The sequence below is a fragment of the Aricia agestis genome, chromosome 19 (genome assembly GCF_905147365.1).
Source record: "Aricia agestis chromosome 19, ilAriAges1.1, whole genome shotgun sequence".
NCBI lineage: Eukaryota > Metazoa > Arthropoda > Insecta > Lepidoptera > Lycaenidae > Aricia > Aricia agestis.
This window is the reverse complement of record NC_056424.1, coordinates 4,319,333-4,346,165: the sequence shown is the minus strand read 5'-3', so window position 1 is coordinate 4,346,165 and position 26,833 is coordinate 4,319,333. Positions and strand designations below refer to the sequence as shown.

Sequence of the window (26,833 nt, the reverse complement as noted above, 5' to 3'; positions counted from 1 at the left end):
TATTAGGTAATTTTTAAAAGTTTAGTTTTGGAATGTAGGAAAAATTAATATATTTTTTGAACTAAAATTGTATTGAGTATAGGAGTACTTATTTTTATGAATGGAAATAACAATATAAACATTGATGACCTCTGTGGCTCAGTGGTGAGCGCGTCGGTAGTTCAAGCCGGAGGTCGCGGGTTCGAATCCCGCCGACGGAACAAAAAGTTTTCAATGTTCCCGGGTCTGGATGTGTATTAAATATGTGTATGATATAATAAAAATCTTAAATATATGTATAGTATAAAAGTATTAAATATATTTCCGTTGTCTGGTACCTGTAACACAAGTCCTTTAGGTACTTAGCACGGGGCCAGACTGACGTGGTGTGAAGCGTCCATAGATATTATTATTATTATTATTTTATTACAGTGACCAATATATACAAGTTATGGCACTCTGTGAAAGTCAATTGGACTCAGTGATGCAGATAAACGGTGGTGAATCTACGGGTGACGAGCAGACGACCCCCGACAAGAAGATGGAGACCAATGGAGATATTTACGGTATGTGCACTGGTATTTATTTACCGTTATTTTTTTTTAAATAATAAAGAAGAGCATCATTTAATAAATTCATTTTCAATTCAATTAGTGGCAAAAGAGTGGCCATTCTTATGAGTAACTAAAAATGAAAATTGTCACAAAGTTGTTTTAATTTTCAAGGGGTGTGTGAGTCTGTAGAAAGTCTCTTTAAACAATTATCTGTAGCAACTGGTTACTGGGCTTAATGAATTTTAGAGTTTATCAGGATCGAGGTGGTAGCAATGCTTCCTAGCTTGAACTTGGTTTTAATAATGAAACATAAAATTATATATAACTAGCTGTCCCGGTAAACATTGTTTTGCCATAAAATGATTTTCCCTGTTTTGCTGCTTTTCTCTTGAAGTTTTTTCTGATTTTTCTTCTATAGACCTCACGGAGCCTAAGACCTTCCCAACGAATGCAAAACCATGGGAATTGGTTCGTGCGTTCTGGAGTTATAGCGTCAGGAAGGAAAACCCGAATTATTTTTATATATTAGATAATAATAATAATATCCTTTTTATTCTGACTTTGAGCTATAAAATATCTCGAAGGTCAGTGTGCCTCTCGGCATAGGCCACCTCCAGCCTTTTCCATTCAGTTCTGTCTAGTGCTACTCTTCTCCAGAGGTGTCCAGCTGTTAGTGCTAGATCATCTCCCCATCTGGTTTGTTGGTGGTCTCTACTCCGTTTTCCATCTCTTGGGTACCAGTGAGTGATAGCTGTGCTCCATTTATTATATATATGATAAGTTTACATGTTTACGTGTATATATATGATACAAAATGATATATGATAAGTTTTAACATGTTCATGGTATCTTTACTTTCACTTAATTCCCAAGGAGATCTGTAATGTTGCATAATATTTTGTTGACTTTTAAAACACGTTCAAAAAGTACAGTTATAAAATGCTATTCTGCAGTTTTATGTAACTGCTGTGTAAAAAAGTTATCATAAATGTGTATCAGTATGACATCTTTCCTTAAGGACTCAAAACACTGAAATTTGGTATGGAGATCCTATAAGGCCCAAAAAATCTAAACATACATGCCTTAAATATTAAGTCCAGGTAGACCCTTCAAATTAGCAGATCGATGTCTGCCAGTACGAATATCGACGTAAAGTACATTAAAATAACATTCATATCAGCGCGCCTTGTACATTGGCGGTTACGAGTTACGAGTTTTTTTTTTTTTTTTTTTTTTTATTCCCACCCCCCTAACATTATTAGGGCTTGTTATTATTCTTTAATTTCTTTTTTCTTTTCCTTCTATTCCTTTTTATTTATTTTAGTCTTATTTACTGATTTCTTAGATAGCTATTACATTAAAATATCATTTCGTGATTCTTGTCACTCTTATACAATTTCCTTTTTCTTTTCGATTTTTCATATTATAGCCTATGTAAAATTATCCTTCATACAATATGGTTCCAATAATCAGTTTCTTACAATTTTCCATATGTTCCATTTAATAAATTTCTGATTAATAAAATTCCAATGTGATAAGTACAAATTGTAAATAAAAATTACCAAAAATAAAATTTCAATCCACATTTTCAATATTATACAGCAACAATGTCAAAGATAAAACAACGGCACAAACTACGAGTTACGAGTTACGACGCTCGGCGCGTCCTTGATAGGGCGAAATAGGTGAAAAAAACCTTTATACTTAGATAAATGCAAAATGTACCCACATATTATTCTTCTTTAAGTTATGAGTTTTTCGTAGATATTATTTTTGAAAGTAAAACTTTCATACGCTTCATGAAAAATAAGAAAAATACCACAAAATATTCGAATTTAGCCTCCTCTTCGGAGTTATTTTTGATCGGGCGAAGTTTTCAATATTATGTTTCGATCCACAAATTGTCAAAGTACACAGTAAACAATAATGTGTATTTTTTGGCCTTTTAAAAGTCACTATTTGTTTGTTTATTATAGATTCAAAGTCATGTAAAATTGGGTCTATAGAGCCTTAAATAATATTTGTGTGATAACATCTATTAAACACTAGGCGTTTTGCCCGCGTAGGCAAGGAATTCCGTGGGAACTGAAAATTTTCTCTCATTGTAGCATATATAATAATTATCCTTCCCCGTAGTCTACCCTATATCTGTGCCAAATCACATAAAAATTGGTCTAGTAGTTTATGACATTAGCATGTTCAAACAAACACTTTAGCTTTATAATATCAGTATAGATTCATCTTCTATGCACAGTAACCTAAATCGTAGTTGATTAGGAATTAAGATATCAGATGCACTTAATGTTTATTTGTTTCTCAATGTCACTTTAAACCTGTTATCGCATAAGTCATTGACCATTTGTTTAATTTTGCACTACATAGTAGTGCATTTGCCCTACATAAGCCATTGTACCTTGCCATTCGTGCCCTTATCATCTCTTCTAATACTTGTAAATTCTTTTCTTTTACCTACTTACCCTGGTCTAGATCTTTATTTTTATTTTTATGTAATAAGTGGGCAAACGAGCTAGCGGCCACCTGATGGAAAGCAACTTATTTCGCCCATGGACACTCGCAGCATCAGAAGAGCTGCAGGTGCGTTGCCGACCTTTTAAGAGGGAATAGGGTATTAGGGGAGAGTAGGAATGGGAATAGGGGAGGGTAGGGAACGAAATAGGGGAGGGTAGGGAAGGGAAAAGTGTAGGGAATTGGGCCAAGGGTAAACTCACTCACTCGGCGAAACACAGCTTTAGCTTTCTATTCTCTTCCCTTCGTTTTTATTTTACTCCCTTTAATGTTTTAAATCTTCTATCTATTCCTCTCCGAGTCTGCAGTAAAACATAAACGGTCTTACTACAAAAGATTTAAACACCCGTTGAACAGTTAATTAGAGAAAAATTCAGTACAAAATGGTCTCAAAACAACTGTTTAACAGATATTTAATCTTTTGTGGTAAGACCGAAAGTGACTACATTTATACTTACTTTATCTTGCTATATTTTATCATGTCGTTCCCTCCAATGCTCAAAATCTTTTATATTTTTTCTCCCCAGTCTTTACTGAAACCTCTAGTTACTATGGTTGTCACCACCACAGAGTACTTTATTATATACTGTCACCACTTTCCCTTGTCCAAAATTTATTATTGTTTCTTAGGCTCTAAACACACAAGGCTGAATTACGCCGGCGTAATTCAGCCTAGTGTGTTTAGACACATTCTCTTTAATGCTTTTGTAGCATCTTTCCTCTCTTTCTCTCCCTAGTCTGCAAGAAAATGACTACTTTTCACTCTCTTCTAAGCTCGGCATCCGTTTCTTACAGAAGAGAATCCCTAGCCCGGAGTAAAACCAATCCTTCATTCTCACTTCCTTTGCTCTATCGTGTATCTCATTCCCCCATTCTTGCCTCTCTCTCTTCAATACTGACATATTCGACTTTTCAGTGCCTCCGCTGCCCCTCAGTGTGGACTTCCGTTCCCCGGTGTCGCATTTCGTGCCGCCAGCTGTCGAGCTGTACGCCGCTAGACACACCAAGCCCGAGGCACATGTTGGTGAGTAGTTGTCCAAAACCCGAGTGTTGAGTTATTGTCATTTCTTATCGTAGAAACTACTATAATATAATTTTTGTATTGTGAAAATTCATGACATTGGGGCATTTCTCATGCCCCTGCTCCATCTGCGTATTTACGCGTTAATAAGCGCGTTAATCGGGATGGTACGCAAATGTAGGCAACGTTTTAACGTGTTAACATATTAGCGGCATTACTGATGATGTTAGACGTTAAGCGATAGCTCGGGTGTCGGTTTTTTTGACACATCAAAGGGAATTCACGTGCAGTGTAACGCGCTAGAAGATATTGGCTACATTAACGCCGGCTCATTCCGCACGACGATTGCGTAGACTGTAGAGGAACGACGTGTTTGCTTTCTTTTGGCGCAAAATAATACGACAATGGAGTGATCAGACGAAAAAGCGTTGAAATTTTTACAATTGCTTCAATTAGAAGCTAGAACCATGCGTTTGGGACGTTAATGCCTAAATTTTTGTAGCGCTGCTTTTACAGTGAATTCTATAAGGGAAACAGACACACCCTAAAGTTTATACTTTGTATTGTTACTTCCTGTATACGTATACTATACTGTACTCGGCGAAACGAGGCGGTAGAGGTCATTGACTTTTTTAGTCTAGGCGCTAAATAAAAACTGCTCACACAGTATTTAGAATATTTAAGGATCAAATTGACCTCTTATAAACACACAGATTATTACAGATTCATCGGAAAACCTCTTGGTAACTGAGTCCGTAGTGATATGCTTCATATTCAGTTCACATCGAGTATACAAAATACGATATGCCCTTAGCGGCAGCGTTTTTCGCCGTGTGAAAAGGGCACAAGGATGAGTATGCAGCGGCGTCGCCGTGGTGGCGGTGCCGCTGCCGCTGTGCGCGTGTGTAAACACGCTTAGACTAGGAACATCTGACACTTCATTGTCAATCGCGGTTTATATAAAACTAACTGTCTCGGTAAACATTGTTTTGCCACATAAAGAATTTCGCCCAATATTGTTTTATTGAAGTGAAGTAAGGCAGGTCGCTGTAGCCCTGACGTCACTGGCGACCTGCCTAAGTGCGAAGGAGTCACAATAAGGATCTATTGTGATTCCTTCGCACTAGAGTATCATCCCCAACCCAATACTGCTCATAAATTGAACGATATGGTTGGAGTTGGTGCCACGGATTTCCTCTGTGGATGAGTATTCGTGGCGACTAAGGTGCCTGTTCCTGCTCTGTAGTAGAACAGGACAGTCGAGGAGAAGGTGAATAAGTATGGCACCATGGCAACAACCATCACTTTCCCGTCGCACAAACAATGGTCGCCGTCAGTCTCCAGTGCAACAAATGCACTTATGAATATAAAAAGTAGCCAGTAGCCGATTCTCAGACCTACTGAATATGCATGTAGGTCAAAATCAGTAAAGCTGTTTCGGAGGAGTATGGTAACTAACATTGTGACACGAGAATTTTTTATAATTATAAGATGACATTTTTTTTAAAGGGAGTCAATGACCGCCAGGCGCTAGCCGCTACTGTCTCGATTCCCCTAAGTAATAAGTAATAAGTATTAAGTTCTATGCATTTATGTAGGAAACAGCGCCCCTAGTGGTGTAACATGGTAATATAATAGACACCATACAAATTGTCGTTATGGTAAGAAGTGACAATAACTTACACTCAATAATCTAAGTAGGTAGAATTGCTTGCCCCCTGAAAGTCAATGGATTGATTTTTATTTTTTAGTTCTTCTAAAAATACTTTATTTAAAAAATAACAATTTTAGTATCTGTTGTACCGTAGCGGCTTCATAAATCTATACTTCTATACTAATATTATAAAGAGGTAAACTTTGTTTGTTTGTTTGTTTGTTTGTTTGTTTGTTTAATTGTAATGAATAGGCTCAAAAACTACTGGACCGATTTTAAAAATTCTTTCACCATTCGAAAGCTACATTATTTACGAGTAACATAGGCTACTTTTTATTTTGGAGAATATAGGGTTCCGTAAGATATTTCAGTTTTTCGGAAACAACCAGAAAATTTACTTATTTTGCGTACGCTGCCTAAACTATAAAATATAGAACTATACAATGTTCTAAGTAAATTTAGATCTTATAAATATCTACAAAAATGTCCGCGACACACTATACCTATCTATGTCAAGTGAGGCACAACAACCATTTTCTTATTTAAAAATGTAGATTTTTTTCGGACTACATTTAAACGAATTTATTTTGCTTATGCTAATGATCCTTATCAAAATAAATAATTTCATCACTAAGTACAGTTTATGTAGATTATATTTGCTCTTCGAATGATTAAAATTGGACGTTTGGTTTAGAAGTTATGGCGAAATTAAAATATTGCGATTTACGCCCGTTTCGAAGTGGGCGCTACCAATGCCACAGAATAGATAATAATAGTACGAGTACCAATGCAGAGGTGCGCATTGTACACATTGAAAAGGTCTACAGAAAACTCCGCGATGGTATATTTTTTTTTTAATGAAATAAGGGGGCAAGCGAGCAAACGGGTCACCTGATGGAAAGCAACTTCCGTCGCCCATGGACACTCGCAGCATCAGAAGAGCTGCAATTGCGTTGCCGGCCTTTTAAGAGGGAATAGGGTAATAGGGGAGGGTAGAGATGGGAAGGGAAGGGAATAGGGGAGGGTAGGGAAGGGAATAGGGGAGGGTAGGGAAGGGAATAGGGGAGGGTAGGGAAGGGAATAGGGGAGGGTAGGGAAGGGAATAGGGTAGGGGGTTGGGCCTCCGGTAAACTCACTCACTCAGCGAAACACAGCGTAAGCGCTGTTTCACGCCGGTTTTCTGTGAGAACGTGGTATTTCTCCGGTCGAGCCAGCCCATTCATGCCGAAGCATGGCTCTCCCACGTATAAGTATATCTCTTATGGATATATCCCACAATAACATATTTTTTTGTCATTTACTTTTAACTTCAAATAATGGCTAATTTTCGAAGCGATTTTAACCAATACGGCAATAATCCTTATTCAATTAAATACTTCAAATACATTATTGATTTTGGCCCTTTACAGCATAATTATTACGATTTTAATTTTAAATGAATATTTTCGAAGACATTACAGATTTAAAATTGCGGGACGTAAGTAGCTTTTGCGGCAGTACCGACCAACGCGGGCCACGGGTAGTAATGAATATAAATTATTTGAAATCAAACTACTGAATCGATTTTAATAATTTTTTCAGTGACTTAGGCCATCATTTATTTTATACCCGTGCGAAGCCGGGGCGGGTCGCTAGTGATGGATAAAGGGATATTATTAAATGCACATCAGAATAATTTTGCAGCACACTACCTTAACTCCGCTAATTAACTGAATGCATACCAGAAAAACTAATGCTGATCAAAAAAAAACAATTGATTAACTGAACATGTCCTTCAAAAAAAACTTAAACATCATACAAAACAAGACGACCTTTATAACCGAATTCACACCAAAAATATGGTTCATACATCGGATATATTATTTGTAAAACTAAAATTTAAATTGTTTATCAAAAATACTAACTTGCACTCTAAATTGGACAATCTTACAACGGAATTTCTAAAAACGATATCGAAAGGTGCACCACAATAAAATCAATTTCTATTATCAAAACAAGTCTACAAATTCACAAATCGTGCAACTATAATATTTTTAGCCTAACTTTATTTTCTTTTTGTTTCTCTGTTTTACTGAAAAACATGTTGGGGCCTCCTCATCTAACGCCGCACTCACTCCTTTGCGCTCGCTCTTTACTCTTTAGCGACCATAGATATCTTGATCTATTTCTGTGTTAGCGACAAAGATTTTTGGTAATTATGATGAGATATGGTGAAAGATTTTATCATTCCAAAACTATATAATTCAAGGTTTCTTGATAAAAATTACGAAAAATTATCAAAATTTACTACTGTATTGTAATTGTATGGGTTAATAAATTTATTAATGATTCTTAAATAATTAATAGCAATGTTGGCCCAATACGACTTGATTGGGTTAGGTTAGATGGCTAAAATTTAAAATAGTATGCTGAATTAGCATTATTTAGGGTTAGCTATAATTTAAAATATTTAGCTTAGCTATAATTTAAAATAGTATGCTGAATTAGCATTATTTAGGGTGCATAATTAGTGTGCAAGTCAGTATTTTTGGTGAAACTTTCAAATATTTTGATCGAGAAAAGGGAATATACAGATATTGATTTAAATACATGCCATGGATAAATGACTGATTTGTCCTTTACTTTAATTGTTTTTACCTCCAAAGGTGCATTGTTAATGAAAAATTTTATGATACATCATACATTATGTAGTTAATATGTTATATATTAATTTATGAGAAAGAAAATGGAGAAAGAAGAGATGAAACATATATTTTTTTACATACCAAGTAAATGTCTATAAAGATAAACAATATAAAAAGGTTTCAGTTTCATGCAAATTTCACATCTGTAGAGTAGTTAGAAGTATGTTTATTTTAGCGAAGCATGATTTTATCCCCAAGTGTCAGGCCCCTCTGTATTTTTTTTTGCTTTGTTCTTATTTTGTTTACGTTTTTTTCTCCTAGCTCCGGCGACCAGCGAAACCCCCCCTCCTGTCAAACGGAAGAGGGGTAGGCCCCGGGTCGATAAAACGAGTCCAGAGTACCTCGCGAATTTGGCGGCGAGAAAACAGGCCAAAGAAATGGGTATGTAAGAGCAGGGGTGTGATTGGCGAAAAAAAACGTTGTATACGAATTGGTATTTTTCGGGACCTGATCCTTACTCAGCGCGTGAGTTTCGAAGTATCAGGGTTGAGAATTGGAGCCAAACGACTACAACAAATCCAGATTTGGCCTTGATCTTACACTCGGAGTACAATTATACTCCGCGTGTGAAGTCGTATATAAAACTTATTCTTCAAATCGTAGAATACTTTTTATAAACAATAACCAATTTGTGCGCAAAATGCGGTAACATTTTGTCCCTTTGCATGCGTAGGAGCTCCCGTCGCGCCGCGATGAATAAATATTTTTACATTGGCAACTATGTCTTAAGTTGGCGACAAAAGTCCTTGTTCCTTCCTCCTTCTCCTTCAGAGTTGTAAATTCTTTTACGTGCGTACAAATAGGCACTCCAGGCTCTTTATGATATTATCTAGAAAGTTCTAGAACACTATTAACATGTCGTGACTATGATTTTTAGCTGCGGTGATAAACAGCCACGGAGAGTCGGGTGAGAAGCGCAAGCGAGGCCGGCCGAGAGTGGACAAGACCAGCCCGGAGTATCTAGCCAGGAAGCGGGCTAGGGAACTCGGTATGGCTTCTTCTATGTTACTGAATGGCTGTATACACTCGACGAGAGCCTCTTGCCGAGAGCCTCGGCCGAGAAGGCTGTACACACTCGTCCTAACAACCGAGAGCGCTCTGTGGGGCTAAAATGGTCGCATTTAGCAATTCCTCTCAATCAATTCAGCAAATGAATTGTCAAAACTGTCAAACTATTACGAATTGTTAAAACTGTCAAAATGTCAAATTATTACGAATTACTACAGATCGACAAGGCTTTTTAAGAACGTGAGTGGGGGCGCTGCACGTAAAGGAGAACTGTCAAAAATGACGTTTTTGTATGATGGCAGCGTTAGTTGTTTTTTTCGCCACGTTCATATAAAGCCTTGTCGATCTGTAGAGATGAATTGCAAGCAGAGTGACCATTTTGCAATTTTAAGAAAATGAATCATATTACGATTCATATTATGACTCTACACGGAAACCATTTTGGCCCCGTTGTACACACTCGCGCTCGGCCTGTCTCGAGGTGTCACGATGAGTGTATACAGCCGCCATATTAGTGTTGGTTATTCAAACGCGCTTCTTTTATACATCTTGGGCCATCACCGCTGACGGTGCGCGTGCGGTCAGCGTGAGACTAAAATCAGCTTTAGTTCAGCACATTGTCACCACTGTGAAACTTGCACTTAGCTTATGCTGTATAATATATTCGCTTTAACGCTATATCTTATATGTTTTGTAACTCACGCAATATCGTTTTTGGACAGAAGCATTGGAGAAGAAGGCGAAACGGGAATATAGGAGGCGAACCACCGGTGGTAAGTGGAATGTTGCATTATTATGCTTGGAGTTACAATATTAACGCTATACGGCTTAAGCCTAATCTATAGACAGGTCTGAAGTTAGCTGCGAGGTTTGACAGTTCCGTGACGCCAGACGCCATCTTGTTTTACGGACGCCTCTTGTCATCAGTGATCAGTCACTACTTCCAACCTCTGTGATTTTCAACAGAATATTACTTTTCCACCATTACAATTCTGGCGATTTACTCGAGCACAAACTCTAAAAAAGATTCACTTTTATAAAAAATTAGAAAAATAACTAAATTAACGTTCTCGTAACGTTATGTTTGTCTCGCTGCTAACTTCTGAGCAGTAAACAGTTTAATAAGCATACAAGCGCTTTCTAAAATAGCGCATATAGAACACGCAGTTTGTTTTTTACCTCAACTGCTCATTACTAACATAGTATATAAATATTTTTTTTAAATACAAATAGTACTTTAAACGTCCGATAGATGGCACCTTTGGCGTTGTTCATTGAAACATTATTTCATTAAAAAAGTTGAAAATAATTAGTGTAACTTTATGATTCGAAATAAAAAAAACATCTAGTTCTTACCTTATTTTTGTGTCCAAGGGAAAATCGTGAAAAACAGTATGGCGGAACGTACGCGGAAAAAAATTCAAACCAAGAACAAAATTTCAACGAACACGAAAAAAGTTTTGAGAAAAATACCAATGAAATCTGCGCGGAACGCAGATAAAAAAATGATTATTCGACGAAATTCAAAATTTCTAAAGAGGAAAGGTAAATTTAGCATGGATTTACGCATTCGGTGACGGTTTTTGCCCGTAGGGGCTATCGAATGTTGCCTCGTGCATGATTTTACCGTATATGGTATTTGAATCTTTTATTTAGAAATGAGTATGTTCTTTTATTATTGTCGTTGTCAAGGTCGTAGATAGAGAGTAGTAGATTGTGAATGAGATAGTGATAGATGTGAATTGGATTAATTTGACACTAGATTTTGTCCGTCATTTTGTTACGTCGAAATACGTTTATCGCGTGGAACCGTATTTTTTTTGCGTTAAAATTCCTGTGCCTTCTCCTGGGACTTGAAGTAGCTTTATATTAATTTGATCTTAATCGGTCCAGCGGTTGAAGCCTGGGGAGGTAACAGACAGATAAATATATCAGAAACATTGTCGGATTTTTAATATTAAGTAACAGTTTGAGAACCGATAGTGTAACAAGGTCCTTTAAAAATGGAGTGGATAAAAGATGAAATAGAAAAAAATAATCGCATTTTCAATTGATTTAAAGCAACGAAAATCTGTCTATTCGTCTTTAAAACCAGTACAAACATTATTTTCTATTCTGTTATAAATTCTAAGCCGGTTTGAGCTTGACTTTTACTCGTAATAAGTAGTTTAAACTGAACTATGAAAAAAAAATGGTAGTGACATCATATTCTGTTCACACAGACTTTGACTTTTCTATTGTTGTTATAGTTTATTATAGAAGTTTGTTTAAAATATTTTTCCTTAAATATTCTGTATTTGGATGTGGTAAAAATTGTTTTAAGTAGGTAATATCTAGGTCGAAGTGAATAGTTTTTAATCATTGTTCGTTTTCGTTTTATTTATTGTTTTTGCTTTATATACGTAGAAAGTAGTGTAGGTAGTTAAAATGTAGTGCCAATGTTAATGTTAGTCTCTTTCATATTATAAACATATTTACATAGACAATAACTATAAAGATATTTTGTCAGATATGACACATTGAAAAAGTCACGTGACAAAGACAGAAGACATACTGCCGCACTCAGAGACGAATATTAATTATCTGTAATTAAATGACGAGTTTGACAGATAATGTATGTCGTAGGTTACGCACTCAATCTGGCATCAGTACAGTCCATCAATCTGAGATTGACGCCAGATTGATGGTTAAAAAATACATAGTCGCCGGTTAGACCGTCAAATTTTCATCAATCTGATTGACGGAATATTGATGGTTATAAAAAGTTCATATTAAAAATATGATCAATCCATCAATCCGTGGGTTGGACGATCAAATTTTCGTCAATCTTTACCGGATTGATAGATCAGATTGATGAAAATTTGACCCTCTAACCGGCGAAATAATAAAAAAATGATCAGTCCATCAATCCGTGGGTTAGACGTTCAGTTTCGCGTTAATCACAGACCAGATTGATGAGGAACTGAACGTGTAACCTTAGACTTATGTCAAAATCTTCATTTTTTATTACAGTTTAGTTATTAATATTCGTATCGTGCGGCAGTTAGTATAGTTATCGTCTATGTAAATATGTTTATTGGTAAAGAGATTTCAGCATAATATGAGCAAGTATAGTAAATGTAGTTTAAAATCTGACGAAAAGGTGAGTGACCGAGACTAAAAATATTTTTACTATTTTCACCTTGAAGCATTTTTTAGGTTATTTTTAGACTTTTACGTCAGAAGACGATAATCTGCTATTGAACCTATCGTTATATCGAAATGTAATCTCTCTGAGTAAGAAATATAAGTCCCTCTTATGTAACGTCTAGAAATAATTATTGTAGTCATATTAAAATTCCGATAAACACACATTTTATAAATGTGATGTTTTAATATGACATAATAATCAATAATTATCATGATTGATTATTTTTTTTCCGGTTATGAAGGCAGTCAGTTTTTTCTATTTTTTTTAATTACCTTTTTTTTAATGTAGATTCAGCGGCGTCGTCGTCGGCGGGTGAGTCGACGCCGCGCGTCAAACGCAAGTACACAAAACGGACGCCCAGTACTAAGAAAGACGCGGTAAGAAAATGCTTTTTCACAGGTCTTAAACAATACCAAGTCTGGTGTTCCGTGTCTTATGGTCAATTTATACAAGCGCAGAGTCGAAGCGCATCGAAGCGAATTATTAAAAGTGAACATAACAAATTCAACCTTAACTCCAAAGCGTTAACGCACATATTACTTCTGAGAATTTAAAAAAGCGCGCGCGTTCGCGCGCACTTTGGCGAATTCGCTTGACCACCGCTTTTTGGTGCGCGCGCATTCTCGCTTCTCGCGCATCCAAGCGCACACAAGTGAATCTACGCGTCATCACTGTAGGCACTCTGGCGAATCCGCGCGCATTCGTTCGACTTGTTGCGAATTTGACGCTTCGACGCGCTTCGACTCTGCGCTATTATAAATTGACCCTTAGAAGGTTTAGACTTTAAGGCGTCGGCCGCGCGGGTCTGTCAAAGTTAGAAACGGTGCCATACATTTTCATACAATGACTATTGTCGCGAGCGGCCGACGACAGTCGTAGGCCGCGCGCGGCTTACGACTGTCGCGATGCACGGAATTGTACCTTTAGAGTACTTTACAGAGAGAGTGCCCTCAACCAAATTCCAAAACCCTCTTAGTAATATAATATTTAGCGGCATATTATGTCCGCTGTCCTTATCTATTAAGCACCTTTTCCATGGTTTAGACAAGTACAGCATATTTTATATCTTTTATTATATATAATTTAATAGAGCGTTTATGCACAGTTCCTCATGCTACAACCAGTAAATAATAATCGGAATTATGAATGTTTGATTATAATATATTTGCGGTATGGTTCATGAAGTAGTATGAACGTTGTGTAGATGCCGTCGGGCGAGCGCGTGAAAGGCAAGCGTGGGCGGCCGCGCAAGATCGACCCCTCCAAGCAGCCGCAGCAACCACGTGAGTATACATAGTTTTAACATAATAGGTGCTAGTGACATAATGACTTGCAAATTCTAAGAGGAAAAGGACGAGACACCTCACCACCTTCTCCTTGTCTATCCAGCAGGATAAGGAGGATAAGGAAAAAAAATTGTAGCGTCCAAGGTTCCTGCCCAGTTGTATAGCAATACAACTGGGCAGGAACCTTGGACGCTACAATTTTTTTTCCACAAAGGGAGTTCCTAGCACCGGCTCTAATCAGATTGTTTAATTCAGTTGCATTGGGGTGGAGACGTCAGACGGTACTCTAATGCGAAAGAGTTACAAATGATTTGTTTGGTCGGGTCGGGTCGGGGATCTCAAGATCGCTAAAGAGCATAGCTGGGCACCGTTAATCAAATAGTTAACTTCGTTAATCCGCTACAAAAAAGTTAGCTTCGTTAAACGTTAAAGCGTTACATTTCGAAAAATTTAACGCAAGTTAACGTTAATCCGTTAATTTATGTAAAATTGCATTTTTATATCGTTGGGTTAGTGAACTTATTCAAAAACCTGTTGGTTTAGGTTCTGGAAGTTAACAGGTTAAAAACAAACAAAATATTCATATAATTCTAATGTGCTATTTAATATTCGGGCATAAGGTGCATATTCCCCTTTATGAAGTTGAAGTTCTCGTCTGTAAAGCGAGGCTCGTTTTGGTGTTAAAATGTCTTTACCCGTGGAAAAAAGAAAATATGTATTATTAAATTGAGATAAAATGCGCAAGGTATAAATAAAGATAAGCGTTCTCTGTGGAAAAACAAAGAGAAAAAAAAAAACTTTTGAGCGTGATTACGTTTAGAAAATTTTGTACTGCGTCTACTCTTTCTTGACAGACTGTGCATTTGAAACTGTTTTTCGCGCCACGCCGCGGTGCTGTGCGGTAAATAGTAGGCATTGGATTAACGGACTTCTACAAATTAACGGAAGTTAACGTGTCCGTTAACATTTTCTAAATTTAACTTAAATGTTAATCCGTTAATCAAAATGTTAACTTCGTTAATTAACTATTAACGGAATAACGAGGCAATGCCCAGCTATGCTAAAGAGTAAAAACGGGCCAGCGAACACGTAGAAATTCACCCATTGACCCTATCGCTACCTCAATCTCGTGCACAATTATCGCCCTTACTCCTACCGCATATCAGTTGAAATAAAATAGATATTTAAATTATTGCAAAATGTTTTTCAGGCATCCGCGTCAGAAGCAACCTGATGCCGTCGTGTTCGGAGTTGATATCTCTAGATAGCGACGACGAGCCAGATTTGGGTATGTTTTTCTGTACTACGAAAGTGACTAGCCGGATGGTTTTGACCACATCAGTGCATTAAAAGTAAATAATTATTATTTATCAAAAATGTAACAAATAGTCAATTATGTTGTCGTTTCATGTTAAGTGTAAGTAATACCTGTGTTAGAATGCTTGTTTAGTGCTTATTGTAAAATAAACTTATGATATCATGTCTAAACAATGTGTAATAATTTTGCAGGATCGCCGGGCCAGGCGTCAGATTCGCTGAGTTTCGACGAGAACCTGCGAGCACTGCGGCATATACACGAGAAATATGCCAATATCGATAAGGTAAGTGTTGCTATTGCGTTGCACTGTTACTTACTATAAGAGTGCACACAGCCTTACTTCCGACAGAATCAGGGGCCGTACCACGAAACCGTTTTGAGACTCAAACATTCGTACGAGAATGCCGCGTCCAACTCTAACGAACGTGAAATGACGTTGTTAGAGCAGGACGCGGCATTCTCGTCCGATTGTTTGAGTCTCAAAACGGTTTCGTAGTAGGCCTACAGAATCGAATAAAGAATCGAATCAGCTCGATCTCAAAGCTTTTGCTGCTTCCGACGTAATATATACTCGTAGTAGCGCAAAATCGTGCTGCGGCTCAATGTGGAACTGATTTGATCTCTACTAGCGCACAGCTATACTAGCGCACGATCGTGCTGCGGCTCAATTTGTAACTAATCTGAGTCGTAAATCAAAATCGTATCAGTTTCGGGGGTAAGGCTGCTGATTTGTACAGATTATGTCATAAATATGTCACAAATAGACTGATTCAACTAGTTTTTATTATTCGTAGGATTCAACTCATTACGTTATTTTTGTGTATATTGCAGATTTTTAACCTCTGGAACCCAACCGACACCATATCGAGCCACTCGTAAAAATACCTCTGTGTACCACCGGCTCGATATCGAGCCACCTGACTGCACTCAACCTAACGCAGTTTTTTAGTGGCAAAATTTAAATGGCGCCATAGAACTCTGGCATTACGGCTGAATAGAATTTTAACATCCCGGTAATCCCGGTATTCGAGAGGTTAAAACTAAATAAAACTAATTCTTTGTTAACAGGATGACCTATACGAGGCGCATCTTCTCGCGGCGAACTTCAAGAAACCCCCCATGGACCAAGTGCAGAGACTAGCCAGAGAAGAGGACGAGGTGTTATCCATACGAAGTTCTGAAGGTAAGTTACTTTTGTGAGTGGAGGCCTTAGGGGGTGGCGAACAGGGCAATCGCCCCGGGCTTCGCTCTTGCAGGGGCCTTGCGTCGAGCAAAAGGTCATAAAGTGGCATTTTATTTGAATTTGTGGCGGCGTCGGTGGATACACGGCCAAAGGGCCTCGCAAAGACCTGCTGACCGGAGTCTTGCAAAGACCTGTCGCCCGGGGCCTTTCAATGGGCAAGGCCGCCACTGACTAAAAATTCGTCATGAATTTTTCCATACAAAGGTGAAAAAAAAAAAAGTTTCTCTTTTAGCGCTGCTACTTTCACAACGAACTCTTTATAAGGGACCCAAACACACCATAAGGCCTAAAGTATTATTACTTAGTTTTGTTACGCCCTGAATATTTCAGAAACAGCAGGTCGACTTATGACATAGCATGTTTCTTATATTATCTCATTAATGCAAGTATATTGTGATATATTGTGACTAAACTAGTCGTCCTCTTATACTCAGTATGTTGTGATCAGATGGCGCCTCTGTCAAGGAGTTAAACACGAGAGTCGAGAAATTGGAAGATTCCTCCAATTCCGACTCCGAGAGCAGTAGTTCAGGATCTGGTAAGTTATATACCACATTTCTATATATATAAAACTCAAAGGTGACTGACTGACATGGTGATCTATCAACGCACAGCCAAAACCACGGGACTGATCGGGCTGAAATTTGGCATGCAGGTAGATATTATGACGTAGGCATCCGCTAAGAAAGGATTTTGATCAATTCCACCTCCCAGGGGTTAAAATAGGGGATGAAAGTTTATATATTATATAATAATAATACTTCTTAACGCGAGCAAAGCCGCGGGCAAAAGCTCGTAACGTCTAAAACTCGACATACGTAGCTATAATATTATTCGAATGTTAAAATCGCTAAACGAGGAAGCAAACTTAATATTGATAATATATTTTATATTATAGTAAGTTTGTCTTATATTAACAAAACCAAAATGGTGGTTAATGTTTTAATATAAAATTATATAATATAATATGTATTTGAAAATAATAAAAAAAAAACTTTCGATGAACTTCTTAATCGCCACCAAGTAATACAAGATAGAAATGAAAAATCTGTCAAATACCCAATTGCAGGCAGTTCGAGCTCGTCGTCCAGCTCGTCGTCCAGCTCCAGCAGCTCGAGCTCGTCCGACAGCTCGGACAGCGACAGCGACGCCGACAACGCCGCGGACAACGACAAACCGCCCAACAACACCACAGAGGATGACAGGTACACTACTTGCGTTAACGAGACAGTATAATAAAAACATGTGAAATGGCGTGCTCAGATTAACGTGAATATACTAAAGAATAAGTTTGTAAGTTTATAAATTTCAGTCTAAGCTAGTGTCAATATGGTTGGCATTTGGTGCTCGAAACTGTAATTTACGGGTCGGAGCACGTGGTAATAAATATTTCGTGTAATTTCATTCAATTATAGAGTCGTACGTCACGTCGCTCTATGTATAACCTTACTCAGGAGCGGAGCTTAGGAATGCGGTAGTGCTGTGACCTAATTAGAATTAATAATGTCGATATGTCCCATAAAGTTAATATATAAGATACCTAGCGGAATAGAGCAACAATCTCGAGCTGTCAAACGTAACCAAAATTGGTTTTCATCTGCGTGAAAAATATGTTTACGTATACACTTACACAAGCATGATTGAACATGAATTCTATGAGATTAAATTGTCAACGTGCGGCACGTGCCGACTGGACATCAAAAAAAGAGTGCTGCTGTCATGTATCACACGTCTCTTTTTCCCACGCAGTGTTACTGATAGTGACATCTCTCTTGCTCAGGCCTTTGTTTCTTTATTCTGCTAGGTATATTAACTTTCTGATATGTCCATACATTTCAACGGGATTGCCCCCGCCCTTCGTCTCAGGGCCCGTACCACGAAACCGTTTTGAGGCTCAAACAATCGAACGAGAATGCCGCATCCTACTCTAACAAATGTGAAACGACGTTAGAGCAGGACGCAGCATTCTCGTTCGATTGTTTGAGTCTCAAAACGGTTTCGTAGTACGGGCCCAGGCCCCAACTAACTGCATTTAACTCGCGCGCTAACAGTATTTAGGGGCTCGTATTACGACGTCATAAGACGTAACAACGTTTGCGTGTTTATGTGTAGCTCTTTATTTCCTTGAATCTAGACCCTTTCATGATTTCTTCGCATCGTTCCAGATCGTTCGGCGCGTGGTCGTACAGTCGGACGTCCGGCACGGTCACGGAGTCCGGCTCTGAGTCGGACCCGGAGCGGAACAGCACCGTGCCGGTCCCCGCCAACGACGACATCAGCGAGTCAGAGAACGAGTCGGCCGACAAGAGCTTCCAGTGCCACATATGCCGGAAGTGGTACTCCACGCGTGTTACTCTCAAGTTAGTACCACAGATACATATTAACGATGTTATATTGGCGGCGGAAAAGGAAGATCTTCCGACCGAGCGAGATAGCGTGCTCGGCCAGGCTGAAGCCAACACACAGTATACAACGTCTGAAATGACGTTAGCGCATTTCAGACGTTGTATACAGTGTGTTAGTGTAAACACCGTTATCCTTGAAACCATCAAATGAGCCCGTCAAAATGAACAACTTTTTCTATGAGAACAATGCTGGGAACTCAAATAAAATGCCGTCTTCATACCCATACGGATGTCCGGATCGGCAATTTGTATGGGTATGAAGACGGATTTTTTTGAGTTCCCAGCATTGTTCCCATAGAAAAAGTTGTTCATTTTGACGGGCTCATTTGATGGTTTCAACGATAACGGTGTTTAGACTAACATCTTGTATATCTTGCCGTTCTCCGAAACTTTGTACCGCCACATCATCTATGTAGCCTGTGCTCGCATGACGATATTAATGCGTCCACGAGAGGTTAAGTGTGTCGGCTATCAAAAATGTAAAGATTTTGTGATGGCTTTTGAATTCACATTGCCAAGCAATAAGTGGATTTAATAATAACTTATCAGTTATCACTTTTTTCCCTTGTGCACTATAACTTCTCCATAAGATAAGTAATAGTAACCTAGAAGTTTCCATTTGAAAGATCTTTATGTATTTTCATTTTGTTAGAGGTGAAAATATAGCCGATAAGATCGCATATTTTTCCAATTTCGTAATTTTAAAGGCGAGACCGCACTACGCGGCAGCGACACGACGCGACACTTCACATTTCATAGAACATACGTATTGTTGGCCGTTGGTCGCTGGCCGACTATTTATGTACAACTAAATTGCGTAGTTGCACAATATTGGACAACTTTTTTTTTATGAAATAAGGGGGCAAACGAGCAAACGGGTCACCTGATGGAAAGCAACTTCCGTCGCCCATGGACACTCGAAGCATCAGAAAAGCTGCAGGTGCGTTACCGGCCTTTTAAGAGGGAATAGGGTAATAGGGGAGGGTAGGGATGGGAAGGGGAAGGTAGGGAAGGGAAAAGGGTAGGGGATTCATTCGGTAAACTCACTCACTCGACGAAACACAGCGCAAGCGCTGTTTCACGCCGGTTTTCTGTGAGAACGTGGTATTTCTCCGGTCGTGCCGGCCCATTCGTGCCGAAGCATGACTCTCCCACGTTAAAACAACTTTTTAATTGGTAGGTAATCGGAAAGGAATCGCGGTTCTTATACGAACGGTGTCCAATTATTATTTGTACCATCGCGGCATCGAGGAAGTTGATTCCTATGCAATTGACAGACCAACGTTATTTGGTCGAATAACGGCCATTCCCAATATTTGATCTATCTCTGGTTTTGCCCTACTAGAGATAGGAATAGCTCACATTAGACATTTATGTCAATTGTAAGCTATTCCTATCTCTAGTAGGGCAAAACCAGAGATAGATCAAATATTGGGAACGGCCGTAAGTCAATTCAATGTTAATTGTGATCTGTCAGCTGGGTTCGACGACTACTAAAGGTGCGACACGGGACAATTTGTCGTTTCGATCGATCGTCAAGAAAATCGTCCAATCGATCTTTTGAACGTAAAATCGTTTGCGATATTACTACACACGTACAATTTATCGTTCGATTTTAACATCGAGGAGATAAATCGTTACGATAATTGTCCCGTGTATGGCCACCTTTAGGTCCCCGATATTATAGTACATTGGATGCAATGTGCGAGCTCTCATAAGTCGTTATAGCTATTGGTATACTATGCGATTTAGTTGACCAACTTGAAATTGTAAGTCTGCGGTCGCTCTTTCCGGTAAGTTCGGTCTCACCGTGCCCTGACTTCATATCCAGTCATATCCAATATCATATTTGTCATATCCTCAGGATCCACCGACGAGTGCACCAGAACAAGGGCGGCGGAAACTCGCGGTCGCGCGCGCGATCCTCCGACCGGTACGAGTGCGACTGCTGCAACGAGACGTTCAACAGACGGGAGAAGCTGTGGGAACATAAGTGAGTAGAAGTTGGCCTTATTAATATACTGGCTAGTGCCCGCGACTTCGTCCGCGTCAGCAAAATGTGATAACAAAGATAATAAAAAAGATAAAAAAAATCCCCTTTTAAAGGTTCTTTTATAAAAAAAGTGAAATATATCCTCCTCCTTTTCGGAAGTCGGTTAAAAAGTAGCCTAAGCTAATACTTACTACATCAGCTATGTGCCTAAAAAGTCCCGTCAAAATCGCTCATTTCAGAGATTAGCCGGAACAAACAGACAGGCAGACAGACATACAGACAAAAATTGTAAAAATTATTGTTTTGGTGTCTGTACCCTACCTATATACATTCATATGCATTTAGTAAAAAACGGTTCTTTCAATATTACAAACAGACAATTTTATTTATATGTACCTATAGATGTATAGATGATATGAAACATAATTCAATAGACTAGAGAAGCTTTGGGAACATAAGTAATAAAGCCGTTGACATGTGGAATAAAAAATATTTTTCTCCTTTTCAATATTATACAAGACTGTAATAAAGCATTTAAATTTTTGTGTGTGTTCGAAATCCTCCGTGTATCGCCTCCGTGGTCTAGTGGTATAGAGCGCGGCTCTTGACTCGGAGGTCGTGGGTTCGATTCCCGCGTTGGAAACATGTTATTTCCAAGTTTGGTTAGGATGATCCATGCGTCGGATGGACATGTAAAAAGTCGGTCCTGCGCCTGATATCTCGCAGGTCGTGTCGGTCTTCCGTCCCACTGGGTTATGAGAGTAAAGGAATAGAGAGTGCTCGTGTGTACTGCGCACACACTTGGGCACTATTAAATTACTCCTGCGTAGCTGGCCTGGTTTCAATGAAACCGGCTACCGTCACCGAAACCGATGTGGGAGCTATTATTATGTTCGAAATATAGTCTCAAACCGTTTCCAAATAGCAAGAAAGACATTACAGTGTCAAGGAGTATTCACTCCATAGAATGACTTATGACCAACACGCATTGTGACGTCACAGATCGTATTGCAAGAAAGAGACGGGCAATATTTATGTCATCGAGAATGTGCTAGCCCAGCGGGGCTAAAATGGGCGTATAGCAATTCCTCTCAATCAATTCACAAAATGAATTGTCAATAACGTCAAAGTCACGAATATCAGACCAATTCAATTGGTCTAAATTCGTACTAATTTGACATTCGTGAGTTTGACCAATTCAATTGGTTTATATTCGTACTAATTTGACATTCGTGACTTTGACAGTTTTGACAATTCATTTTGGAATTGATTGAGAGGAATTGCTATACGACCATTTAAGCCCCGCATGCAGTATAAACTGAAGCAAAACACATGTTGAGACTTTGGAAAATTTGGAGTTCCATCTATATGTGTCGTTTTTAAATTTTTTTATTCCCAGAGCGGAGGCGCACCGCGGGTCGATGACGGTGCGGTGTGAGGTGTGCAAGAAGTGCTTCGAGGACGATGCGGAGTTGGCGGCGCACGACAGCACACACACCGATGACGAGCGGGCAGGTCAGTGACACATCAATCCTAAAGTTATTTTAAAGAAAAACAGGTTTTTGAATAACTGCTTAGCGAATTGCCTTTTGTCAACATTTGATCTATGAAAGGACACGATCGCTGTGAGTTGGATTAATGAAGAAACCATTGCGTCGTGTTCATGGAAGAGCTGACATTGTCATTCCCAGTAACAGCTGTATCACATTCACGCTCCTGTCAATATAATCTAAGCCATTTTAAGCCAATTGCTCAACAAGAGATCCATGTAGCATTGTATTATCATATATATTATTGATTCAAATGCAGATAGCGGACCACGACTAAAATTGGATTGACATAATCCGACCAAAATATGATGTAAATTAAGATTCTGCCTATGATTCAATTTATTTGATGGTACCTTTCTAGATTTGAAATCTTACGTTTCTTGTCGTATACTGTATTTTACTTTTACTAACTGAACGTTTGTATAGATTTAAAGCTACTAAAGAAAACGTGTTACAGGTCGTTGCGGCGAATGCGGCGCTGTGTTCGGTCGGTGGGAGGCGCTGCGGCGGCACCGCGCGGCGCACGGCCCGCCCACGCCGTCGCGCCTTCCGCACGCGTGCGCGCAGTGCGGCAAGCGCTTCTCGCACGCGCACTCGCTCACACGACACATGCACAACCACGCCAAGCAGCTGTACCGCTGCGTCGTGTGTAAGGTTAGTGGAAACCTCACGAACAGAAATTTATAAATTACTAGCTGTCCCGACAAATGTTGTTTCGCCATAAATAATTTTTGGTATGAAAAATAGATGTTGGCCGATTCTCAGACCTACTCAATATGCTCACAAAATTTCATGAGAATCGGTCAAGCCGTTTCGGAGGAGTACGGGAACGAACATTGTGACACGAGAATTTTATATATAAGAAGATGAGTTGGGTTGTGAGTTGTGACTTATCCAAGGTTGCATTTCCACTAAACTCCGATTTTTAATTCAAGATCAAAAAAGCTACTACAGTACGTCACTGTCAAAGGTGTCAAAGTGACATAAATGTCATTGTCAAGTGAATATTTCAGGTTTCGCCAACCTTTTTGCAATATGTTACTTTATTTATTGTCGGCATTACTGGTCAACATAATGATTAAACAAGGTTTTTGTCAAATAATCCTTATTGATACAAGCTTTTATATGGTTTTTACTAGAACCCAGATGACACTCCTACATCTTAGTCTAAATAGGACGTCTTTTATGTTTGAATAGCATTCGTCCCTCTCGCACTTACATAGTTTACACTTTACAGTATAGGACAAATGCTGCTGTAAAACATAATATAAGACATAATTTTATCATTTTAATACTAAGGATAATATGACAGGATAAACAATATCATGCTGTCATGGCCGAAAAAAATGGCAGCGATAAGATAACGATCATAAAGCGAGCTACACACAATTTTTCTGCTATTTTGTAAATTAGGTACATGTATATTTTAATTATATTAAGTATGTTACTTTAGCCTGTAAATTATTGCACCAAATGTTATGAATACCTGTAGTGATACCAGTAAAATACCAGGTATACTACCAAAAATTACGAATGTTTAAGATTTTATTACGGCGTTTTGTATTTATGTAAAATAAAATAACTCAGGTTACTTATTTAAATCATCAAATTAAAATTATTAATAATTAAATTATCTAAGCCTTGTTTTTTAGAAAAAAGGAATATACTGTTGCACAAATATTTTATTGCAGTGGCAATATTGTAGTAGTTTTTTTGATCTTGAATTAAAAATCGGAGTTTAGAGATGTGTTGCCAGGAATGTGTTTTTGAGAACCAACAGAATCGCTTCATTGACGTGAGCTTGCCATGACATCGCTCAGCGCGGCGATTCTATTGGATCTTAAAAACACATTCCTCGCAACACATCTCTGGTGGAAACGCAGCCTCAGAGGGGAAGTGTTATAAGTTATAGATCATAACTAGTAAGAGGTTGTGTTCTGGCCCGTACGATTTTGCGAGATTTGATTAGCTATCGAAACGATATCGCGATGGCCTGGACTTGTACCATGAAACTGTTTTGAGACTCAAACGATCGGACGAGAATGGCGCGTCTCACTCTAACAAACGTGAAATGACGTCGTTAGAACAGGACGCGGCATTCTCGTCCGATTGTTTGAGTCTCAAAACGGTTTCGTAGTAGGCCTATTGTATATTAGTTTCTTGACTGGTTTAAAATAATATATTACTAGCTGTTGCCCGCGACTTCGTCCGCGTGGACTTCAGTTTATAGCGCGCGGTGTCAAAAGCTTTTTAAAACTCTGGTACCCCTTAAATCAAAATACCCAAAACAGCCGTGTAGTGTGCACATAATATGATTTTTTTTTAATTAAACTTTTTTATACCTTTTAAAGCTTATTTAGCGTTACACAACTTAGCTGCATAATGCATTACACAACTTTAGCTTTGCCCAATAGCCAATACCCATAGGCCATAAACTATTTAGTATTTATTATATGTAGGAAATTGTTTCTGATTTATATGTTGGTACGTAAGTTATTTAATAACATGTATAACAATCGGAAGAATCGAAATATTAACTCAACATGGTACCATCTCTTATAGAAATACATATGAGCAAGCGATAGCGCGATCTAGGCGACTCTTGGCGCCATCTGTTCCAGTTCTTGGAACTAACTTAATTTGAACAAATTTACGCATAAACGCCCCCTTACAACCCCTTTTTCCAGTAAGAAGTAGCCTATGTCCTTTCTCAGGCTTTAGACTATCTGTGTACAAAATTTCATTACAATCGGTTCAGTAGTTTTGGCGCTGATGTTTTTGAATTTGATATCTAAGTTGGTAGGTGAGTTCTTAGTTAATGACGTGTATAACAATCAAAAGAAACGAAAATTTAACTTAACATGGTACCACCTCTTATAGAAATACGCATGAGCAAGCAATAGCGCGATGTAGGGGACTCTTGGTGCCATCTATTTTGAGTTTTTGGAACTAACTTAATTTGACCAAATTTACGCATTTTCACCCCCTTACAACCCCCTTTTCCAGTTAAAAAGTAGCCTATGTCCTTTCTCAGGCTTGAGACTATCTGTGTACAAAATTTCATTACAATCGGTTCAGTAGTTTTGGCGTGAAAGCGAGACAGACAGACAGAGATACTTTCGCATTTATAATATTATTATAGTATATAGAACGTGTATATCAATCGAAAGAATCCAAAATCTAGCTTAACATGGTACCACCTCTTATAGAAATACGCATGAGCAAGCAATAGCGCGATCTAGGGGACTCTTGGTGCCATCTATTTTGAGTTTTTGGAACTAACTTAATTTGACCAAATTTACGCATTTTCACCCCCTTACAACCCTCTTTTCCAGTTAAAAAGTAGCCTATGTCCTTTCTCAGGCTTTAGACTATCTGTGTACAAAATTTCATTACAATCGGTTCAGTAGTTTTGGCGTGAAAGCGAGACAGACAGACAGACAGAGATACTTTCGCATTTATAATATTAGTATAGATGTATGTTCTTTGGGCTCCATGAATTGCCTCTAGTTTGTTATTTACACTATTCTGGTAACACATGTCTAAATTGTTCTCGGTACATGTCTCAGTAGGTACTATCAAAGAAAGAAAAATCCATATCTAGGAAAGTCAACATCACTTAATATATTATTATTGTTTAATATATTTTTATTTATCGTTTCAGGAGTCATTCGCCCGGCCGGACCAGCTAGCGCAGCACCTCAACAGCCACCTCGCCAACTACAAGCGTCTCAAACAGTAGGCGAGACTGTCATAGTTAGCTAATGCATAGTTTTATACTGATAGACAATATTCGCTGTAGGGTAGTGGACGACCGCCGGACGCATACCCCGTGGTATTACGATGAAAGTCAATTTGAACATGCCTTGTAGTAACATGTGTTAAACAGATGTTGACAAAGATTAAGTCAAGAAGAGAAGAAAGAAGGATCATGGAAGTAAGACTAGAATTGAAACCGTGAGTAGTAGCTTTTGTAAGAGCGAAAGAGATAAGTATATCTTTGCTATCTTGTTTATAAGGCTGTCTCAGTTTTGGAGTCCAAAATATTTTGGAGTTGAGTAAATAGTTGTGCCTATAATATAAAAAACAAAACTTGAGATGTGTCAAGGGACACCCGGACGGAACGAAGTTGTAAAAAAATCCCGCAAGAGGAATGGTAGAATTTTAAATTTCCCGTCAGTTGACGTCATCGCCACGTCAACGCCCCCTGCCCCTACTTCGCAGATACTATATAAGTGTCGGTCAAAAAGTTTCGTTACAACTTTTCCCGTCTAACCCCCTTTCGCAACGCGCGATAAGGAACTTCGTTCCAAAAAAAAGTTTTTTCGGATTATTTGAGTTATGTTGCTACTGGGGTATGCGCTCGGTGTAGACAACCCATCGAATGTAAGGAGCGACTGATTCTGTGGCGCGGGCACTGGT

General features: G+C 38.6%; 1 protein-coding gene across 4 annotated transcripts in view; it reads left to right on the top strand.

Moving 5' to 3' along the window:
* The window catches only part of LOC121736501 (zinc finger and SCAN domain-containing protein 12-like), a 28,295-nt gene extending 1,765 nt beyond the window's left edge, over positions 1-26,530 (top strand). Inside the window, exons 2-19 of one of the 4 annotated variants that reach the window (XM_042127726.1) lie at positions 412-545; positions 3,976-4,083; positions 8,680-8,799; positions 9,296-9,406; positions 10,152-10,199; positions 10,801-10,971; positions 12,905-12,993; positions 13,821-13,899; positions 15,113-15,190; positions 15,412-15,503; positions 16,289-16,403; positions 16,912-17,001; positions 17,533-17,668; positions 18,629-18,823; positions 20,733-20,861; positions 22,261-22,376; positions 22,869-23,065; positions 26,076-26,530. In XM_042127726.1, coding sequence (XP_041983660.1) covers positions 431-545; positions 3,976-4,083; positions 8,680-8,799; positions 9,296-9,406; positions 10,152-10,199; positions 10,801-10,971; positions 12,905-12,993; positions 13,821-13,899; positions 15,113-15,190; positions 15,412-15,503; positions 16,289-16,403; positions 16,912-17,001; positions 17,533-17,668; positions 18,629-18,823; positions 20,733-20,861; positions 22,261-22,376; positions 22,869-23,065; positions 26,076-26,153 — 2,067 coding nt within the window. In that variant the 5' untranslated portion in view covers positions 412-430 and the 3' untranslated portion in view covers positions 26,154-26,530. Of the gene's footprint in view, positions 1-411; positions 546-3,975; positions 4,084-8,679; positions 8,800-9,295; positions 9,407-10,148; positions 10,200-10,800; positions 10,972-12,904; positions 12,994-13,820; positions 13,900-15,112; positions 15,191-15,411; positions 15,504-16,288; positions 16,404-16,911; positions 17,002-17,532; positions 17,669-18,628; positions 18,824-20,732; positions 20,862-22,260; positions 22,377-22,868; positions 23,066-26,075 lie in introns of all 4 variants that reach the window. The other 3 variants (XM_042127724.1, XM_042127728.1, XM_042127727.1) reach the window with 3 other exon arrangements.
* The last annotated feature ends 303 nt before the right edge of the window (positions 26,531-26,833 follow it).